Here is an 18,436-nt window from a genome sequence, read left to right as displayed (position 1 = left end):
GGGCCATGGAGACGCACTGGAGGTCTGGAGAGCAGAGCTGGCCAAACCCGTCCTGGCTGGATGCTCACCCTAGCCTGGCAACTGCGGGCGTTGGCACAGGACGCACTGGGCTGTGAGAGTGCACCGGAGACACTGTGCGTAGAGCCGGCGCAGGATATACTGGGCCGAGGAGGCACACTGGAGGTCTGGAGCGTAGAGCTGGCACCACCCCTCCTGGCTGGATGCTCACCCTAGCCCGGCAACTGCGGGGTGCTGGCACAGGATGTACTGGGCTGTGGAGACGCACCGGAGACACAATGCGCAGAGCCGGCGCAGGATAACCTGAACCGAAAAGATGCACTGGAGGCTAGATGCGCTGAGCCGGCACCATCTGTCCTGGCTGGATGCCCACTCTAGCCCGGCCGGCGTGGGGAGCTGGAATATAGCGCACCGGGCTATGAGTGCGCACTGGAGACACACTGTGCAGAGCCGCATAACATGGGGCCTGCCTAGTCACTTTCTACTCATGGTAAGCACAGGTAGTTGGCTCAGGGCTATAACCTGACTCCGCCAATCTCCCCGTGTGCCCCCCCCAAAACAAATTTTGGGGGGGCTGCCTCTCGGGCTTCCGTGCTAGCCGTGTCCCCTCGTAACGCTGGGCCCCTTTTCTAGCCGCCTCTGCCTTCCTAGCTGCTTCCACCTGTTTCCATGAGGCGATCCCTTCCGGACAGCATCTCCTCCCACGTCCAGGATCCTTTGCCGTCCAGGATGTCCTCCCATGTCCAGTTCTCCTTACCACGCTGCTTGGTCCGTTTGTGGTGGGATGTTCTGTAACGCTCGTCGGAAGAAGTGGACCAAGGTGCAGCATGGTATGTGTTCATGGTAGTTTATTTAATCTGAACACCAAACAAAACAACAAAAGAACAACGAACGTCACGTTCCGTAGGCTACGCAGAGCTAACGAAAAACAACATCCCACAACCTAAGGTGGCAAAACAGGCTGCCTAAGTGTGATTCCTGAATCAAAGACAATGATAGACAGTGAGAACCATACCCGGACAAAACATAGAAACCCAAAACATAGAAATAAAGAATGCTCACCCAAATCACACCCTGACCAACCCAAATAGAGACATAAAAAGGCTCTCTAAGGTCAGGGCGTGACAGCCAAGAAGCAGGGAAAATTAATTTTTGTAATTATGGCTCATTTGGTTTAAATATTTACAAGGAAAACCAATCATGAAGTACAATTTTAAAAAACATCAACATTAACCACTGGGCATTCATCTCTAAACATGATGAAGCAAAACCATCAATAAATGACAAAGCCACAGAATGAGAAAGGTATCCAGACAAACTGTCACTATCTAGGGACGGCAACAGTAAATGAGCAACTTCGGAGTCCTATATTTCCATCAATCACAAATGAATCATGCTTCAAATGTAAGTATTTACCGCAAGTCATTAAAGCCACAATCTGTTATTCATGTTCCAGTCTAGGAATACCAAGCTATGCAACGACAGCAGCTAGAGTAATTGGACAGAGACTTTGTCAACAAATGTCATGTTTAAATCAAATCAAACTGTATTTGTCACGTGCAGGTCACGTGCAGGTCACAACAGGTGTATTAGAGCTTACTGTGAAATGCTTACTTACTTACAAGCCCTTAACCAACAATGCAGTTTAAAGAAAATGTTTACAAAAAATAAATAAAATAACGAGGCTATATACAGGGGGTACCGGTTAGTCGAGGTAATTGAGATGTGCATGCAGGTAGGGGTAAAGTCACTATTCATAGATAATAAGCAGCGTAGAAAAAGGAGGGGGTCAATGCAAATAGCTGCCATTGATTAACTGTTCAGAAGTCTCATGGCTTGGGGGTAGAAGCTGTTAGGAAGCCTTTTGGATCTAGACTTGTTGCTCCGGTACCGCTAGCCGTGCGGTAGCAGAGAGAACAGTCTATGACTACGGTGGCTGGAGTCTTTGACAATTTTTAGGGCCTTCCTATGACACCGCCTAGTATAGAGGTCCTGGATGGCAGGAAGCTTGGTCCCAGTGACTTACTGGGCCGTATGCACTACCCTCTGTAGCGCCTTGCAGTCGGAGGCAGAGCAGTTCCTATACTAAGGCGGTGATGCAACCAGTCAGGATGCTCTCGATGTTGCAGCTGTAGAACTTTTTGAAGATCTATTGACCCATGCCAAATCTTTTCAGTCTCCTGAGGGCGAATAGGTATTGTCGTGCCCTCTTCACTACTGTCTTGGTGTGTATGGACCATGATAGTTTGTTGGTGATGTGGACACCAAGGAACTTGAAGCTCTCAACCTGCTCCACTACAGCCCGTCGATGAGAATGGGGGAGTGCTCAGCCCTCCTTTTCCTGTAGTCCACGATCATCACATTTGTCTTGATCTTTACCTATCTTTACCTACCAATTTTTCAACAGCATATCCTCATCATTTGCACATTTTACAGACTGTTAATAGTCTGGGAGACAGAGAACACAAAGCATTTTGACAGTTTAATTAAGAGAATTATCCTAATGGATTTGTTACTAAAAGTAGAATGAAAAGCCTGATTATAATGGGTGAGGGTGTCAAGGATGTAAAGGCGGACCACACAACGATGGAGGAAACTGTGCATCTTAATGTGTCATCACACACAATACGGTCTTCACCCCTCCCCTCTCTCTTATCCCCTCCTAATGTCACTGATTGCTGATTTGGAGATATTTCACCAGTGTTAGAGATGACTCAGTGGCTGTGCCATCTGGACAACCAAGCTCAAAATGGAGCCAAATTAGCATGATATTTTCCTTCAGATTCTTATGCAACCGTCACCAGGTGCTCTCTGGCATCATTATTTATTAATTCGCAAGATGGGCCAGACAACCTTTTTTCGGTGGTGGAAAGTGAACCAATATATTCAGCATGAGATCTGGGCATAAACACTTTGCCTTAAAGCACACACAACTCCATCAAAGGAGGTTGGTGGCGCCTTAAATTGGGAGGACGGGCGCATGGTAATGGCTGGAGTGGAATAGGAAGAATGGTATCAAATACATCAAACACATCATTTCCATGTGTTTGCTGCCATTCCATTTGCTCTGTTCCAGCAACTGAAATCCATAGTTGCCTGACCTTTGGAAAGCCTGTTGTCATGACACTAGCAGAGTTCATTACAGGCTTGTAGAAGGCATTGTTTGAGACATGGCCACATATATCTCCATTGGGAGGTACAAAAAAGGTTAATCCCCCATTCCCCCTGCAGAAGGGGGAATGGGGGAATACTCTCCTGCTGGGGAGACCAGGCTAACAGATATGCACATTTTACATTTACATTTACAGTCAGCAGATGCTCTATCCAGAGCAACTTAAGCATTTTAAGATAGCTAGATGGGACAACCACATTTCCTCAGTTATAGTAATGAAGTAGCTATCAGCAAAGTCAGTGCTAGTGAGAGGGATCAAGTGCAAGTGGCATATATATACCAGTCAAAAATTTGGACACACCTACTCATTCAACAGCTTTGCACACTCTTGGCATTCTCTCAACCAGCTTCATGAGGTAGTCACCTGGAATGCATTTCAATTAACAGGTGTGCCTTGTTAAAAGTTCATTTGTGGAATTTCTTTCCTTAATGCGTTTGAGCCAATCAGTTGTGTTGTGATAAGGTAGGGGTGGTATACAGAAGATATCCCTATTTGGTAAAAGACCAAGTCCATATTATGGCAAGAACAGCTCAAATAAGCAAAGAGAAACGACAATCCATCATTACTTTAAGACATAAAGGTCAGTCAATACAGAAAATCTCAAGAAATGTTCAAGCTTCTTCAAGTGCAGTCGCAAAAACCATCAAGCGCTATGATGAAACTGGCTCTCATGAGGACCGCCACAGGAAAGGAAGAGCCAGAGTTACATCTGCTGCAGAAAATAAGTTCATTAGAGTTACCAGCCCCAGAAATTGCAGCCCAAATACATGCTTCACAGAGTTCAAGTAACAGACACATCTCAACATCAACTGTTCAGAGGAGACTTTGTGAATCAGGCCTTCATGGTCGATTTCCTGCAAAGAAACCACTACTAAAGGACACCAATAAAAATAAGTGACTTGCTTGGGCCAAGAAACACGAGCAATGAACATTAGACCGGTGGAAATGAGTCCAAATTAGATTTTTGGTTCCAACCACCATGTCTTTGTGAGACACAGAGTAGGTGAACGGATGATCTCCGCATGTGTGGTTCCCACACAGTTGGAACTGTGTTGTTATGGTGTGGGGGTGCTTTGCTGGTGACACTCTCAGTGATTTATTTAAAATTCAAGGCACACTTAACCAGCATGGCTACCTACAGCATTCTGCAGAGATACGCCATCCCATCTGGTTTGTGCTTAGGGGGACTATCATTTGTTTTTCAACAGGACAATGATCCAACAACCCTCCAGGTTGTGTAATTGCTATTTGACCAAGAAGGAGAGTGATGGAGTGTGGCATCAGATGACCTGGCCTCCACAATTACCCGACCTCAACTCAATTGAGATGGTTTGGGATGAGTTGGACTGCAGAGTGAAGGAAATGCAGCCAACAAGTGCTCAGCATACAGTATGTGGGGGAAAAAGCATTCCAGGTGAAGCTGGTTCAGAGAATGCCAAGAGTGTGCAAAGCTGTCATCAAGGCAAAGGGTGGCTACTTTGAGGAATCTCAAATATAAAATATATTTTGATTTCTTTAACACTTTCTTTGCTTACACATGATTCTACTTGTGTTATTTCATAGTTTTGATGTCTTCACTATAATTCTACAATGCAGAAAATAGTCAAATAAAGAAAAACCCTTGAATGAGTAGGTGTGTCCGAACTTTTGACTGGTACTGTATATATATTGTATTTTATTTTTTATTATTATTATTATTATTATTATATTTGTGTACTCATTCTCACATCCACAATCTACATCTAAGGGTATGTAGTTTTGACCCACAGGAGTACATCCTAAAAGGCCAAAGATAGGAAGGCTTGAGAACTTTAAACCTGCCATGGAAATCTCCCACAGTTTAACACGCACACTGTGCTAACTCCTATCAGTTCTCATTTAGCATGATCGGGTTAGGCTAAAGGAGGACAGACTTAAGTTAAGACACCCGCTGCCCACTGGTGCACCAGGCATGTGAGTTCAGGGTTGCCGAGTTCCCAACTGTCCCCAATGTAGATGTCAGTCATTAGCTTCTTCCCCAACTGGCCTAGCTTACTGACTCATTTAAAATGACGTACACACACTGAAAATCATGAACTAGTGGATCTAGTCAAGATTGATAAACACAAACATTTGCCAGACAGGGGAAGTGCCCTCTATTTTCTATTTTAATACGGCCCATATGTATCACTGATCATGCCTAATACAGCCATAGCATTCAAAATCTTCATTAGATAGCATACACAGCTGTTAAGTTGTGGGAATGCTGTTACTAGAATTAACAGGGAGGCAATGAAGGCCAAGATGACAGCCAACTGGATCTCAAAAGGTCTCTGGAGCTGATACTGTTAGTCATCCAACATGAAAATGGGGACATTGGTCTGCTGTGTAAAAGATGGCACAGAAAAGTATTGGAGCCAGATCAATGTTCAGTCCCCTGGAGGAACTACGGAAGATAAAAATGAGTGGGTTTCATTTTTCAAAATTAAAGGCCTGTAAGAATTCTGTAGAACACATGAAACCTAATTTGGAAGAAGAATTATATTGCACACAGATATGATCTCTCAGATTGAATGAAGGGGAAACTTGCGGTTCAATGCGTGATTAAGTGATCCAATTTCCACCTGAAAAGCTTCCAAGTTTAGGAGCTGTCATGTCCCGTCCATCATAGATTTCCAAGGAATCCCAATTGTGCTCGGTGGCAAAGCTCATCACCTGGATCTGCAAAATAAATTAAAATAAATAAGAGTGACAAATATGATGTACCTGCCTTCTCTCTGAAAGGACAAGCATTTGTAATGGTTAGTTGAGAGACTGGTGTTTATTATTGGGAGGAAGTTTTCTTTCCGGCTAAAGCATTATAAACATAAACCCAGGATTTATACTGTGCCTTTGTAAGAAATATTTCAGAAAAAAAGTTGTTCTCATTGTGGCACGATCAATAGCGATAAGAATGCAGCTGTCTTTGTGTATGCTTTTAAACTACTTCTGTTGGCAGCAGGTCAAATTTAAACCTACGTAGCCAGTCTAATTTTATTTTCTTCTCAGTAGGATGACTGGCGGTTAAAATGTGCTACAGCCTGTCACTCAAAATACATTTTCCCTATCTTCTCTCTGTCAGAGTAACTTATTGCTTTTGATGAGTTCAAACCTGACCCTTTTGTACTTGCCTGAATCCCAGCTCCTTCGGTGACAATGATTTTCCACACACAGTTCAAGCTGTTCCCATAGGGTTCTGGGAATCCCGGGGAGAGGATTGTGCCTCTTCTCTCTGTCAGATTACCGCTGCATGGAACTGGGGAGCGAAACAGAGGGGAAATTAAAATCACACTGAATGGGGCACATGCCAGGTTCCTGTACCCATGGTGAGACAAGACAACCAGGGTAAATTTGAATAATTTATATGCAGTACATTACTGTGACTAAAGAATCACCTCACTCACCAATATCTTAGTATGTTTATGATAACTTACCAATGTAAAAATAATTACATATCTATTACATATTCTGTATGTTCTTAAAGAGAAATTCCACCACATTTCAACCTCATATTCATTATTATTTCAAGCACCATACTGATGTCTACAACGGTGCATTCTAACGTTTTGTAGTAATTAATCATCTCAAGCACCATACTGGAGTCTACAGTCGTGGCCAAAAGTTTTGAGAATGACACAAATATACATTTTGACAAAGTCCGCTGCTTCAGTTTGTATGATGGCAATTTGCATATACTCCAGAATGTTATCAAGAGTGATCAGATGAATTGCAAAGTCCCTCTTTGTCATGCAAATGAACTGAATCCCCCAAAAACATTTCCACTGCATTTCAGCCCTGCCACAAAAGAACCAGCTGACATCATGTCAGTGATTCTCTCGTTAACACAGGTGTGAGTGTTGATGAGGACAAGGCTGGAGATCACTCTGTTATGCTGTTTGAGTTCAAATAACAGACTGGAAGCTTCAAAAGGAGGTTGGTGCTTGGAATCATTGTTCTTCCTCTGTCAACCATGGATACCTGCAAGGAAACATGTGCCGTCATCATTGCTTTGCACAAAAGGGGCTTCACAGGCAAGGATATTGCTGCCAGTAAGATTGCACCTAAATCAACAATTTATCGGATAATCAAGAACTTCAAGGAGAGCGGTTCAATTGTTGTCAAGAAGGCTTCAGGGAGTCCAAGGAAGTTCTGCAAGCGCCAGGACCGTCTCCTAAAGTTGATTCAGCTGCGGGATCGGGGCACCAACAGTACAGAGCTTGCTCAGGAATGGCAGCAGTCAGGTGTGAGTGCATCTGCACGCACAGTGAGGCAAAGACTTTTGGAGGATGGCCTGGTGTCAAGAAGGGCAGCAAAGAAGCCACTTCTCTCCAGGAAAAACATCAGGGACAGACTGATATTCTGCAAAAGGTACAGGGATTGGACTGCTGAGGACTGGGGTAAAGTCATTTTTTCTGATGAATCCCCATTACGATTGTTTGGGGCATCCGGAAAAAAGCCTGTCTGGAGAAGACAAGGAGAGCGCTAACATCAGTCCTGTGTCATGCCAACACAGTAAAGCATCCTGAGACCATTCATGTGTGGGGTTGCTTCTCAGCCAGGGGAGTGGGCTCACAATTTTGCCTAAGAACACAGCCATGAAAAAAGAATGGTACCAACTAGAGGTCGACCGATTAATCGGAATGGCCGATTAATTAGGGCCGATTTCAAGTTTTCATAACAATCGGAAATTGGTATTTTTGGGTGACGATTAGCCGATAAAAAAAAAATATATTTTATTTTTCATTTTTTATATACATTTATTTAACTAGGCAAGTCAGTTAAGAACACATTCTTATTTTCAATGACGGCCTAGGAACGGTGGGTTAACTGCCTTGTTCTGGGGCAAAACGACAGATTTTCCCCTTGTCAGCTCGGGGGATCCAATCTTGCAAACTTACAGTTAACTAGTCCAACGCAATAACGACCTGCCTCTCTCTCGTTGCACTCCACAAGGACACTTGTTATGTGAATGCAGTAAGCCAAGGTAAGTTGCTAGATAGCATTAAACTTATCTTAGAAAAAACAATCAATCATAATCACTAGTTAACTACACATGGTTGATGATATTACTTGATATTATCTAGCGTGTCCTGTGTTGCATATAATCTGACTGAGCATACAAGCATACAAGTATCTGACTGAGCGGTGGTAGGCAGAAGCAGGCCCGTAAACATTCATTCAAACAGCACTTTCGTGCATTTTGCCAGCAGCTCTTCGTTGTGTGTCAAGCATTGCACTGTTTATGACTTCAAGCCTATCAACTCCCGAGATGAGGCTGGTGTAACCGAAGTGAAATGGCTAGCTAGTTAGTGCGCGCTAAATAGAGGGACGGAAAATATACTGTTTCACTGACAATAAAGTGCCTAGAAAGAACATCCAATAGTCAAAGGTTAATGAAATACAAATGGTATAAAGGGAAATAGTCCTATAATTCCTATAACAACTACAACCTAAAACTTCTTACCTGGGAATATTGAAGACTCATGTTAAAAGGAACAACCAGCTTTCATATGTTCTCATGTTCTGAGCAAGGAACTGAAACGGTAGCTTTCTTACATAGCACATATTACACTTTTTCTTTCTTCTCCAACACTTTGTTTTTGCATTATTTAAACCAAATTGAACATGTTTCATTATTTACTTGAGGCTAAATTGATTTTATTGATGTATTATATTAAGTTAAAAGAAGTGTTCATTCAGAATTGTTGTAATTGTCATTACTACAAATAGAATAAAGAATCGGCCAATTAATCGCTATCTGATTTTTTTGGGCCTCCAATAATCGGTATCGGCGTTGAAAAATCATAATCGGTCAACCTCTAGTACCAACACATCCTCCGAGAGCAACTTCTCCCAACCATCCAGGAACAGTTTGGTGACAAACAATGCATTTTCCAGCATGATGGAGCACCTTGCCATAAAGCAAAAGTGATAACTAACCTCTCTAGGGTATGTGGGACGGTAGCGTCCCATCTGGCCAACATCCAGTGAGATTGCAGAGTGCCAAATTCAAATACAGAAATGCTCATTATAAAAATTCAGAAAACAAAACATATTTTACATAGGTTTAAAGACTAACTTCTTGTTAATCCAACCACAGTGTCAGATTTATAAAATGCTTTTCGGCGAAAGCATACCTAGCCCAGAACATAGCCCAGTTGACAAATTATTACAAACAGTAACTAGCCAAGCAGAAGCGTTACAAAACTCAGAAATAGAGATAAAATTAATCCCTTACCTTTGATGATCTTCATACGGTGGCACTCAGAAGACATTCATTTACTCAATAAATGTTCCTTTTGTTCTATAAAGTCTCTTTATATCCAAAAACCTCTGTTTTGTTCGCGCGTTTCCTTCAGTAATCCACAGGCTCAAACGTACTCAAAACAGGAAGACAAAAAAATCCTAATTTTATCCGTAAAGTTCATCGAAACATGTCAAACGATGTTTATATTCAATCCTCAGGTTGTTTTTAGCCTAAATGATCTATAATATTTCAACCGGACAATAACGTTGTCAATATAAAAGGTAAACAAGAAATGCACTCTCTCGGGATTGCGCATGAAAAAACTCTGACACGTCAGCGTACACTCATTCAGACTGGTCTTACTCCCTCATTTATAAGAATACAAACATGAAACCATTTCTATAGACTGTTGACATCTAGTGGAAGGCATAGGAACTGAAAATTGAGTCCTAATTCAATGGAGACTGTAATGGCATTGAATAGAAAACTACAACAAAAAAAACTTCCTGAATGGATTTTTCTCAGGGTTTGGCCTGCCAAATCAGTTCTGTTATTCTCAGACACCATTTTAACAGTTTTGGAAACTTTCGAGTGTTTTCTATCAAAATCTATCAGTATATGCATATCATATCTTCTGGGCCTGAGTAGCAGGCCGTTTAATTTGGGCATGCTTTTCATCCAAAATTCCGAATGCTGCCCCTTACCCTAGAGAGGCTAAGTGGCTCAGGGAACAAAACATCAATATTTTAGGTCCATGACCAGGAAACTCCCCCGACCTTAATCCCATTGAGAACTTGTGGTCAATCCTCAAGAGGCGGGTAGACAAACAAAATCCCACAAATTCTGACAAACTCCAAGCATTGATTATGCAAGAATGGGCTGCCATCAGTCAGGATGTGGCCCAGAAGTTAATTGACAGCATGCCAGGGCGGATTGCAGAGGTCTTGAAAAAGAAGGGTCAACACTGCAAATATTGACTCTTTGCATCAACTTCATGTAATTGTCAATAAAAGCCTTTGACACTTATGAAATGCTTGTAACTATACATCAGTATTCCATAGTAACATCTGACAAAAATATCTAAAGACACTGAAGCAGCAAACTTTGTGGAAATTAATATTTGTGTCATTCTCAAAACTTTTGGCAACGACTTTAAATATATGAAAATGACGCATTTATACTCATTGTAGAATAATAGTGAAGACATCAAAACTATAAAATAACACATATGGAATCATCACCACAACTGATTGGCTCAAACGCATTAAGAAGGAAAGAAATTCCACAAATGAACTTTTAACAAGGCACACCTGTTAATTGAAATGCATTCCAGGTGACAACCTCATGAAGCTGGTTGAGAGAATGCCAAGCGTGTGCAAAGCTGTCATCAAGGCAAAGGGTGGCTACTTTGAAGTATCTCAAATATAAAATATATTTTGATTTGTTTAACACTTTTTGGTTACTACATGATTCCATGTGTTATTTTGTAGTTGTGATGTCTTCACTATTATTCTACAATGTAGAAAATAGTCAAAATAAAGAACAACCCTTGAATGAATAGGTGTGTACAAACATTTGACTGGTACTGCATATTGAATATATAAATATATAAAGTTAAAGTCTATTTTAACCGCAGATCGTATAAACGTGGTGTTGGAGATAATTAATATGAGGTTGAAAAGTAGTGGAATTGTCCTTAAATTAATCTCCACAAATGTGACTGCTTTGAGGAGGCTTACCAGCACAAGAGGGCACAGTATCATTCCACTGGGCTAGCGCGTTGGGGACCGCATTGCATTTGATGGCTTTGGATCCCTGTAGCAAATACCCTGGGTTGCACTCAAAGCGAACAACGGAGCCTGCGGAGAACTCGGACCCAATCCGTCTGCCGTAGCGTGGCTCTGGGACAGAGCTGCACTGCGTGTTACTGGTGCGAGGAACAGCTACAAAGAAAAGAGTACCTAGTGTTTTTAACACCTAGATGTGTGTTAACACAGGGAAATTGCAGTACAATGTGATAGTGACATATGATTTGTCATTATGGACATATGAGACGTTTTAGAATGACCCAAATGTATCATCAGCCATATATATATTTTTTACCTTTATTTAACTAGGCAAGTTAGTCAAGAACAAATTCTTATTTTCAATGACAGCCTAGGAACAGTGGGTTAACTGCCTTGTTTAGGGGCAGAACAACATATTTTTACCTTGTCAGCTCAGGGATTTGATCTTGCAACCTTTCAGTTACTAGTCCAATGGTCTAACCACTAGGCTACCTGCCACCCCAAAATGTGGGGCTAATGCAATAATTAATAATGCATTACCATGTGTTATCACTGTTATTCAATCATGAACATTTAGAACACCAAGGCATGGAAGATGACAATGAAACCAGATGTACTGTATATCTGATATTCAAAACATGATTGGGTACAATCTGTACTACAGTACATAAAGAAGTACTGTATGTACAACTGCATCGCCTTGCCCCCTCTTATCTGACAGACATGCTCGTTCCATACAACCCAGTGAGGGCGCTCTGCTCCCAAGGAGCCGGTCTGCTTATTGTACCTAGATACAGAACCATCTAGGTTCTGCATCTAGGTTCAACCCCTCAGTTATGGAACAGCTTGCCCTGTCAGGTAAGAGGGGCAGTCACCATTGAGGGTTTTTAAAACACATTTAAAAAACAACCTTTTTAGCCTGGCCTTTAATCAATTATTATGTTAGACGTCCTCTGTGTTTAGTTTTATTTTATTAATAATTTTTACTTCCTCTTGTTTGCCTTTACTTTATTTTATGCAAAGTGTGTTGAGGTTTAAAATGCACTTGAAATAATTTTTGATTTTACCTATTAAAACAGTCTGCGTTCTCATAAACTGTTTTATAAAAAAAGAGTTAATGCATAGCATTTTTTTTTTAAACTTTAGGTTAAATTCAAGTCCCTGAACTGAATAATAGCTTGGTTTGCGCTGTGCCTGTGTTCATCTAGACCTGATTCAAATACTATTTCAGCTCTGTGGTATACCTTGGTGCCATATTTGAGGCCTTAAATGTTGGGCTGATATTGTGTCTAATATTTCTAGAACTGTACAGGAGCAGAGAATGCTCTGCAATCATCACTTGGATGCCTCCATGTACCAAACCAACTGTCCTAACTGTCAGGGAGTATTTTTCAAACACCCTTCAGCGCAGTACATCATCAAACAGTGAAGCAAGAAAACTGCAGACATAGTAAGCATGCTCTGACAAACACTGTACAGTATACGTGCTCAAATTCCTTCATGAAAGATTAAGATCTGAGATCACCCATTTTTATAAGCCAGCTAGAAGTTTGAAAAGTTCATGTAATTCACACTGCTTAGTTATTACAACTTTCACAGAGAGAAAATGCTTGATGCGTCCAAAGGGTGGGCTATTATCTGCATCTGGAGAGAATCTCTAATTGACACTGAAATAAAGTAGGAATGCATCATTGGAATTATTGAATCCAAAAAGATTGAGTAAAAAAAAAGTGAATTTGTACTCCATTCTAGAAACGTTTTATAAAACGTGGGTTTCTATTTTACATATTCATGTGTGACATTTTCTATTGATTATGCAAGAGAGGGAATCCTTGAATATTAAATGTGACACTTTCAACATACTTTCAACACTATCTGTACGGAGGTTGTGAGCCCTTCTACTCCTTGCCTACTACAGTAATGCAGATAGAAATCCCTTTTCCCATTACATTCCCTGCGCAGCTGTAATGATTAGAGGACTGGCCCCCCTAGGCTGCCATGGGGCAAGAGAGATAACGGCAAACCCCCTGAACAGCCTGACAACCATGAGAACAATAACACCAGAAGATAAGACCCTCTGGTGCCTGGGGTGGGAGGGCTTTAGGAGGCCTCCAGGACCCCCAGAAACACAACCACTGACACAGGAGTAAAAACAGGGAGGAATAGTCATGCATGTGACCAGAGTGTGTGTATGTATTACTACAGTACGTACACATACCTTGGTAAACAAAGTGGAAACCCCTGGCAGAAGGACCATTCTTCGCAGAGAATCGCACCATAATTTGGTTTGATGTGGCCAGGGGCAAGGTCTCTCCTACAAAATAAAGGATAAAAATATGAAAATATACAGGTTTTTTTTAAACAATATGTTCACTTACAGTGATAACCATCAGAAGCCAACATTGCTTCTTGTGTGCTATACGTAACAATACCTAGGCTGCATGATGAAAAGCTTCTTAAAAAAAATATACCAGCTCACATTCAAACGCTTGATGGGTAAATATCATGCTGTTAGTAGTTTAACTTTGAAGTATTATGTATGCAGTAGAGAACTATTTTAATAATAAGGGGGTGAACAAATTCTTATCAATAATGAGAACGTTGGACAAGGAAACAACTTTTTATACATAATAGTAGGCCTGAGTCTTGAAATTTTTCATCAGCCATGATGAATGAGCTGGATGAAGAAAACATGGTAGAGAGTGTTTTCTTAATGGCTTGAACTTATTTGAAAGCCATGACATTTGAAAGCCTATAATAAGGTGGAGTAGCTTATTGTGGATGTGGCTAATGTAGGTGGCTAATCAGGCTCCATTTAGGTGAAAACACCCAAAGCATTATGAACCTGTATGATGTAATGTATCATCATAATTCAAATGTCACCATGAATAGACAGGGAAAACACAAGTTATTTGTTGACAGAAACCCAGAGAAGATTAGTGTGCACGTCTTGGACATGTCAGAGGTAATTCATGTGTTATCTAATTTAGTAATAACCTTTTAATTTACATTTTCTATAGGACTCCACCAGGGTTGGGGCGTAACCGATTACAACAAACTGTAACTGTAGTCCGTTACATTACCAGCAAATATATTGTCCGATTTCAGATACTTTTGAAAAACTAGATGATTTTTTTGAGGATTACTTTTTCAGAAATTCAGAAAGGAGGTTTGTGAGAATTTTTGTTGTTGTTGATATACTTCTCTGTTTTCTCAATGACATTCAAATCAGCATTGAACAAAGGCACACATTTAAGTTTGTTCCACCCGAGCGAGTCTGACCAGAACTCAGAGACCACATGACACACCAAATGGGTTTAGGAATAGGCTTTTGTAGGCTACAGTCCAAGCTATGTCTTCCAATGGTACGACTGCTGTCGGCATCCAAAGATTATCCAACCTGAAAAAAAAGTTTGGAGGAAAGGATGACAGAAGTGGTGTAGTCTAGGCGATAAGGATATCACTTATCATTGCTATCTACATAGCACATTGATGTGAATCACACTGCTGCTCTCATTTAGCTATTTGCGCCTTACGGATTGTCGATGTTGTGGATAGCTGTTCACAAATCTAAATGTGCATTTGAACCCAATAATGGTTGAATTCAATAAGTATGGCTGCTGTCCCCGTACAGGGACCAACATCTTGGGAAATTTCAGAGTGACAACTAAAAATACAATTTCGTAACATTAAACATTCGTGAAAATGCAATTGTCTTACACCCTTCAAAAGATTAGAATCTTGGTAATCAAACTACGTTTTCCAATTTAAAATAGCTATTACAGAGAACAAATCCCATGCTTTTGTTTGAGAAGAGCAATCAAGAACAGAAACATTTTCCGCCATGACAGTTTTTACACATTTACATCTGAAGGTAAAATTATGACTTACATTCTGATATCTTGCTCTTATTTCTCTTCCTGAGTATCCCATTGATCAAATGAAGTGCCGTTTTCTTTGATAAAATCAATTTTTATAGCCTAAATCTAAACATTTTGTAAACTACTTGTGCAGTGAATTCCATCTCTATCAATTTTTTACGGAGCATTCGGCGTGATTCGCCCCTGTAAACAATCGTTTATTTCGTCATGGTGGGTTTCAGTGCATTCCTCTGGATGTTTGCAACACAGTCAAACACGTTGGTTTTTTTTGCGGGAGAATTGACCGAAGTGAGCTGATTTGAAGACAACGATAAATGACTACCTGACGCACCAATAATTTTAGCGAAGCTTCATTGATTGACTATATTTCTGCCCAATGACCACTGATCTTCTTGAAATCTAGCTGGGTAGATAGCCAATGAGCTGAGGTAAACGCCAGTATGTAATGGTTTGGGGTTGGACCACAATTCCTTGGTTGTAATCGCACGCGCAGGGAACTCCATTTTCGCCTTGACGATCAGAGGGGTTGCTGTAAGGCTTTTTACACGCAGCTGTATTTCGGAAAGTTGTAGTTTCAACGATTTCATTGAAGATATCCTGGCGAATACTTCATGTAAAGCGAAGTCAAACTCTAAAGTAAAAGTGAGACAGATTTTTTGTTTGAGGAATCTTGGAGTGTTATGATTCAAACGAACTGAGGAGCTGTTTCTGCAAGGACAGCACGTACTTCTGGACGGGTAAGTGCTAATGCTGTTTTATGAAATATAAAAATTATATATATTATATATTTTTAAAAAAACTTTTTTTTTTTTGCAATGAAATGTGTAGTTTGTTTTTTGTGTGTGTGTGTGTTGGTTTGTTTGGGTGTGTGTGTGTGTGTGTGTGTGTGTATATATATATATATATATATATATATATATATATATACACAACAATGGCCAGAGTTGAATGGAACACCTTAGTGACTGTTCCTCGGCTCTATACAATCAATACATATCTGTTTATTTTATGTGATGATAAAAGGCTCATACAATACAAATATTTTTTTAATGTTTTCTTTCACAGTGATAGCGACTCCGACTGGGAGGCCCCAGTGCCAAGCTGCCCGCTCTACCTGTGCCCCCAGTGGTGTTCATATGCCACAGTTCATTACTGCAGGCATGACTGTGCCTCAGAGCCAAAAGGGCACAGCATGGAGGCGTCGTTGTGTTCTGTGTCGCATGAAATGCACCACTTGTTCAGTTTGCCTCTGCTTTACATCAGAAAGAGACTGCTATGGGACATGGCACAGGCAGCAAAATATTATGACGAGGACTTCCAAGGGGTGTGTACAGTTTTTTTTTTTATATTAATTTTCTAATATTTAAAAAAAAATGTCTTTGTGTGTGTGTGTGTTAGTATTGCTTTTTGATATGTTGTATATAGTTATTTGCACTGCTGTATATAGTTATAGGTCATTTCACCAATTCGGCCACTTGGGTACATTTGGGCAACTTGTGTGGGACACCTGGGTGACTTCATGCTAAATGTCATGTAGCTCACCCATTCCTGAAGTTATCAGTCTCAAACTTTGCACACCTACAGTTGCCCTTTTGTGTTATCCATCAAAATTATCTCCAGCATCCTATCTGACTGTGTGGCTATTCTAGTACATGTGAAAGATGATACTACAACAATAAAAAACAGAAAACGTATGCTCTTTCTTTCTCTTTTCTTCCACCAGATCTACTGTGTTATATTCTCCTACATTCAATTAACATTTCCACAAACTTCAGAATGTTTCCATTCAAATGATACCAATAATATGCATATCCTTGCCTCTGGGGCTGAGCTACAGGCAGTCAATCATTGTTTTTTAAATCAGCTGACAGCCAGTGAAAAATGCGCTCTTACAACAGCTGCACAGTGCAGATCCCAGCCTATGGAATAAAAGTGGGGCTTTTATTGCTCAATGGAATTCATGCTGATACATTTTTTTTAATCCATAGGCTTCAAGGACACGTTCAAACTTCTACACTTTTGATAGACTTAAAGAGGCAACCTGTAGTTGCGACATACATTTTTGGACATATAAATTATATATACACTACCGTTCAAAAGTTTGGGGTCACTTAGAAATGTCCTTGTTTTTAAAAGAAAAGCACATTTTTTTGTCCATTTAAAATTACATCAAATTGATCAGAAATACTGTGTAGACATTGTTAACGTTGTAAATTACTAATGTGGCTGGATTTTTTTATGGAATATCTACATAGGCGTACAGAGGCTAACCAGAATAGAAAGAGGAGTGGGAGGCCCTGGTGCCCAAATGAGCAAGAGGCCAAGTACATTAGAGTGTCTAGTTTGCGAAACAGACGCCTCACAAGTCCTTAACCCCAAAACAAATAAACAAACAAATAAATAGTACCCGCAAAACACCAGTCTCAACGTCAACAGTGAAGAGGCGACTCCGGGATGCTGGCGTTCTAGGCAGAGTTGCAAAGAAAAAGCCATATCTCAGACTGGCCAATAAAAATAAAATAATAATATGGGCAAAAGAACACAAGACACTGGACAGAGGAAGATTGGAAAAAAAGTGTTATGGATAGACAAATCTAAGTTTGAGATGTTCGAGTCACAAAGAAGAACATTTGTGAGACGCATAATGAATAAAAAGATGCTGGAGGAGTGCTTGACACCATCTGTCAAGCATGGTGGGGGTACTTTGGTGGTGGTAAAGTGGGAGATTTGTACAGGGTAAAAGGGTTCTTGAAAAAGGAAAGCTATCACTCCATTTTGCAACGCCATGCCATACCCTGTGGACGGCGCTTAATTGGAGACAATTTCCTCCAACAACAGGACAATGACCCAAAGAACTATGACCCAAACTATGCAAGAACTATTTAGGGAAGAAGCAGTCAGCTGGTCTTCTGTCTATAATGGAGTGGCCAGCACAGTCATAGGATTTCAACCCTAATGAGCTGTTGTGGAAGCAGCAAGTGTCACGTTCTTCATAACGAGGAGACCTAGGTGCAGCGTGATAAGAATACATTCTTCTTTAATGAAAGAGAAACACTGAACAAATTATACAAAACGAACGTGACGCTATAAGACACGAGTGCTGACAGGCAACTACACAGATAATAACCGAAGCGATGGGTTAGAAGAAGCCTACATAACCAACCCATAAAGTAAAATGTAACATCCATAAATGGCCAGCTATGTAAACTTTTTAACATTGATTTATCCTGCAATAGATGTGGTTCAATTGGTAACATACATTGTTGTCTTCTTCTAAGGCCTCTTAAGGGGAAAGTAATATAAAAGTAACTG

The 18,436-nt window shown here is 40.7% G+C and overlaps 1 protein-coding gene across 1 annotated transcript in view; it reads right to left on the bottom strand.

Annotated features, from left to right (window-relative positions):
- LOC112261014 (CUB and sushi domain-containing protein 1-like) overlaps positions 1-18,436 on the bottom strand; it is a 208,810-nt gene that overhangs the window by 90,191 nt on the left and 100,183 nt on the right. The window contains 4 exon segments of the mRNA XM_042328356.1: positions 5,795-5,899; positions 6,328-6,465; positions 11,196-11,399; positions 13,462-13,557. Coding sequence (XP_042184290.1) covers positions 5,795-5,899; positions 6,328-6,465; positions 11,196-11,399; positions 13,462-13,557 — 543 coding nt within the window.

The sequence above is a fragment of the Oncorhynchus tshawytscha genome, linkage group LG01 (assembly GCF_018296145.1).
Source record: "Oncorhynchus tshawytscha isolate Ot180627B linkage group LG01, Otsh_v2.0, whole genome shotgun sequence".
In the NCBI taxonomy this organism is placed as follows: domain Eukaryota; kingdom Metazoa; phylum Chordata; class Actinopteri; order Salmoniformes; family Salmonidae; genus Oncorhynchus; species Oncorhynchus tshawytscha.
The sequence above is the reverse complement of the archived record's forward strand: the minus strand, read 5'-3'. Positions and strand labels throughout refer to the sequence as shown.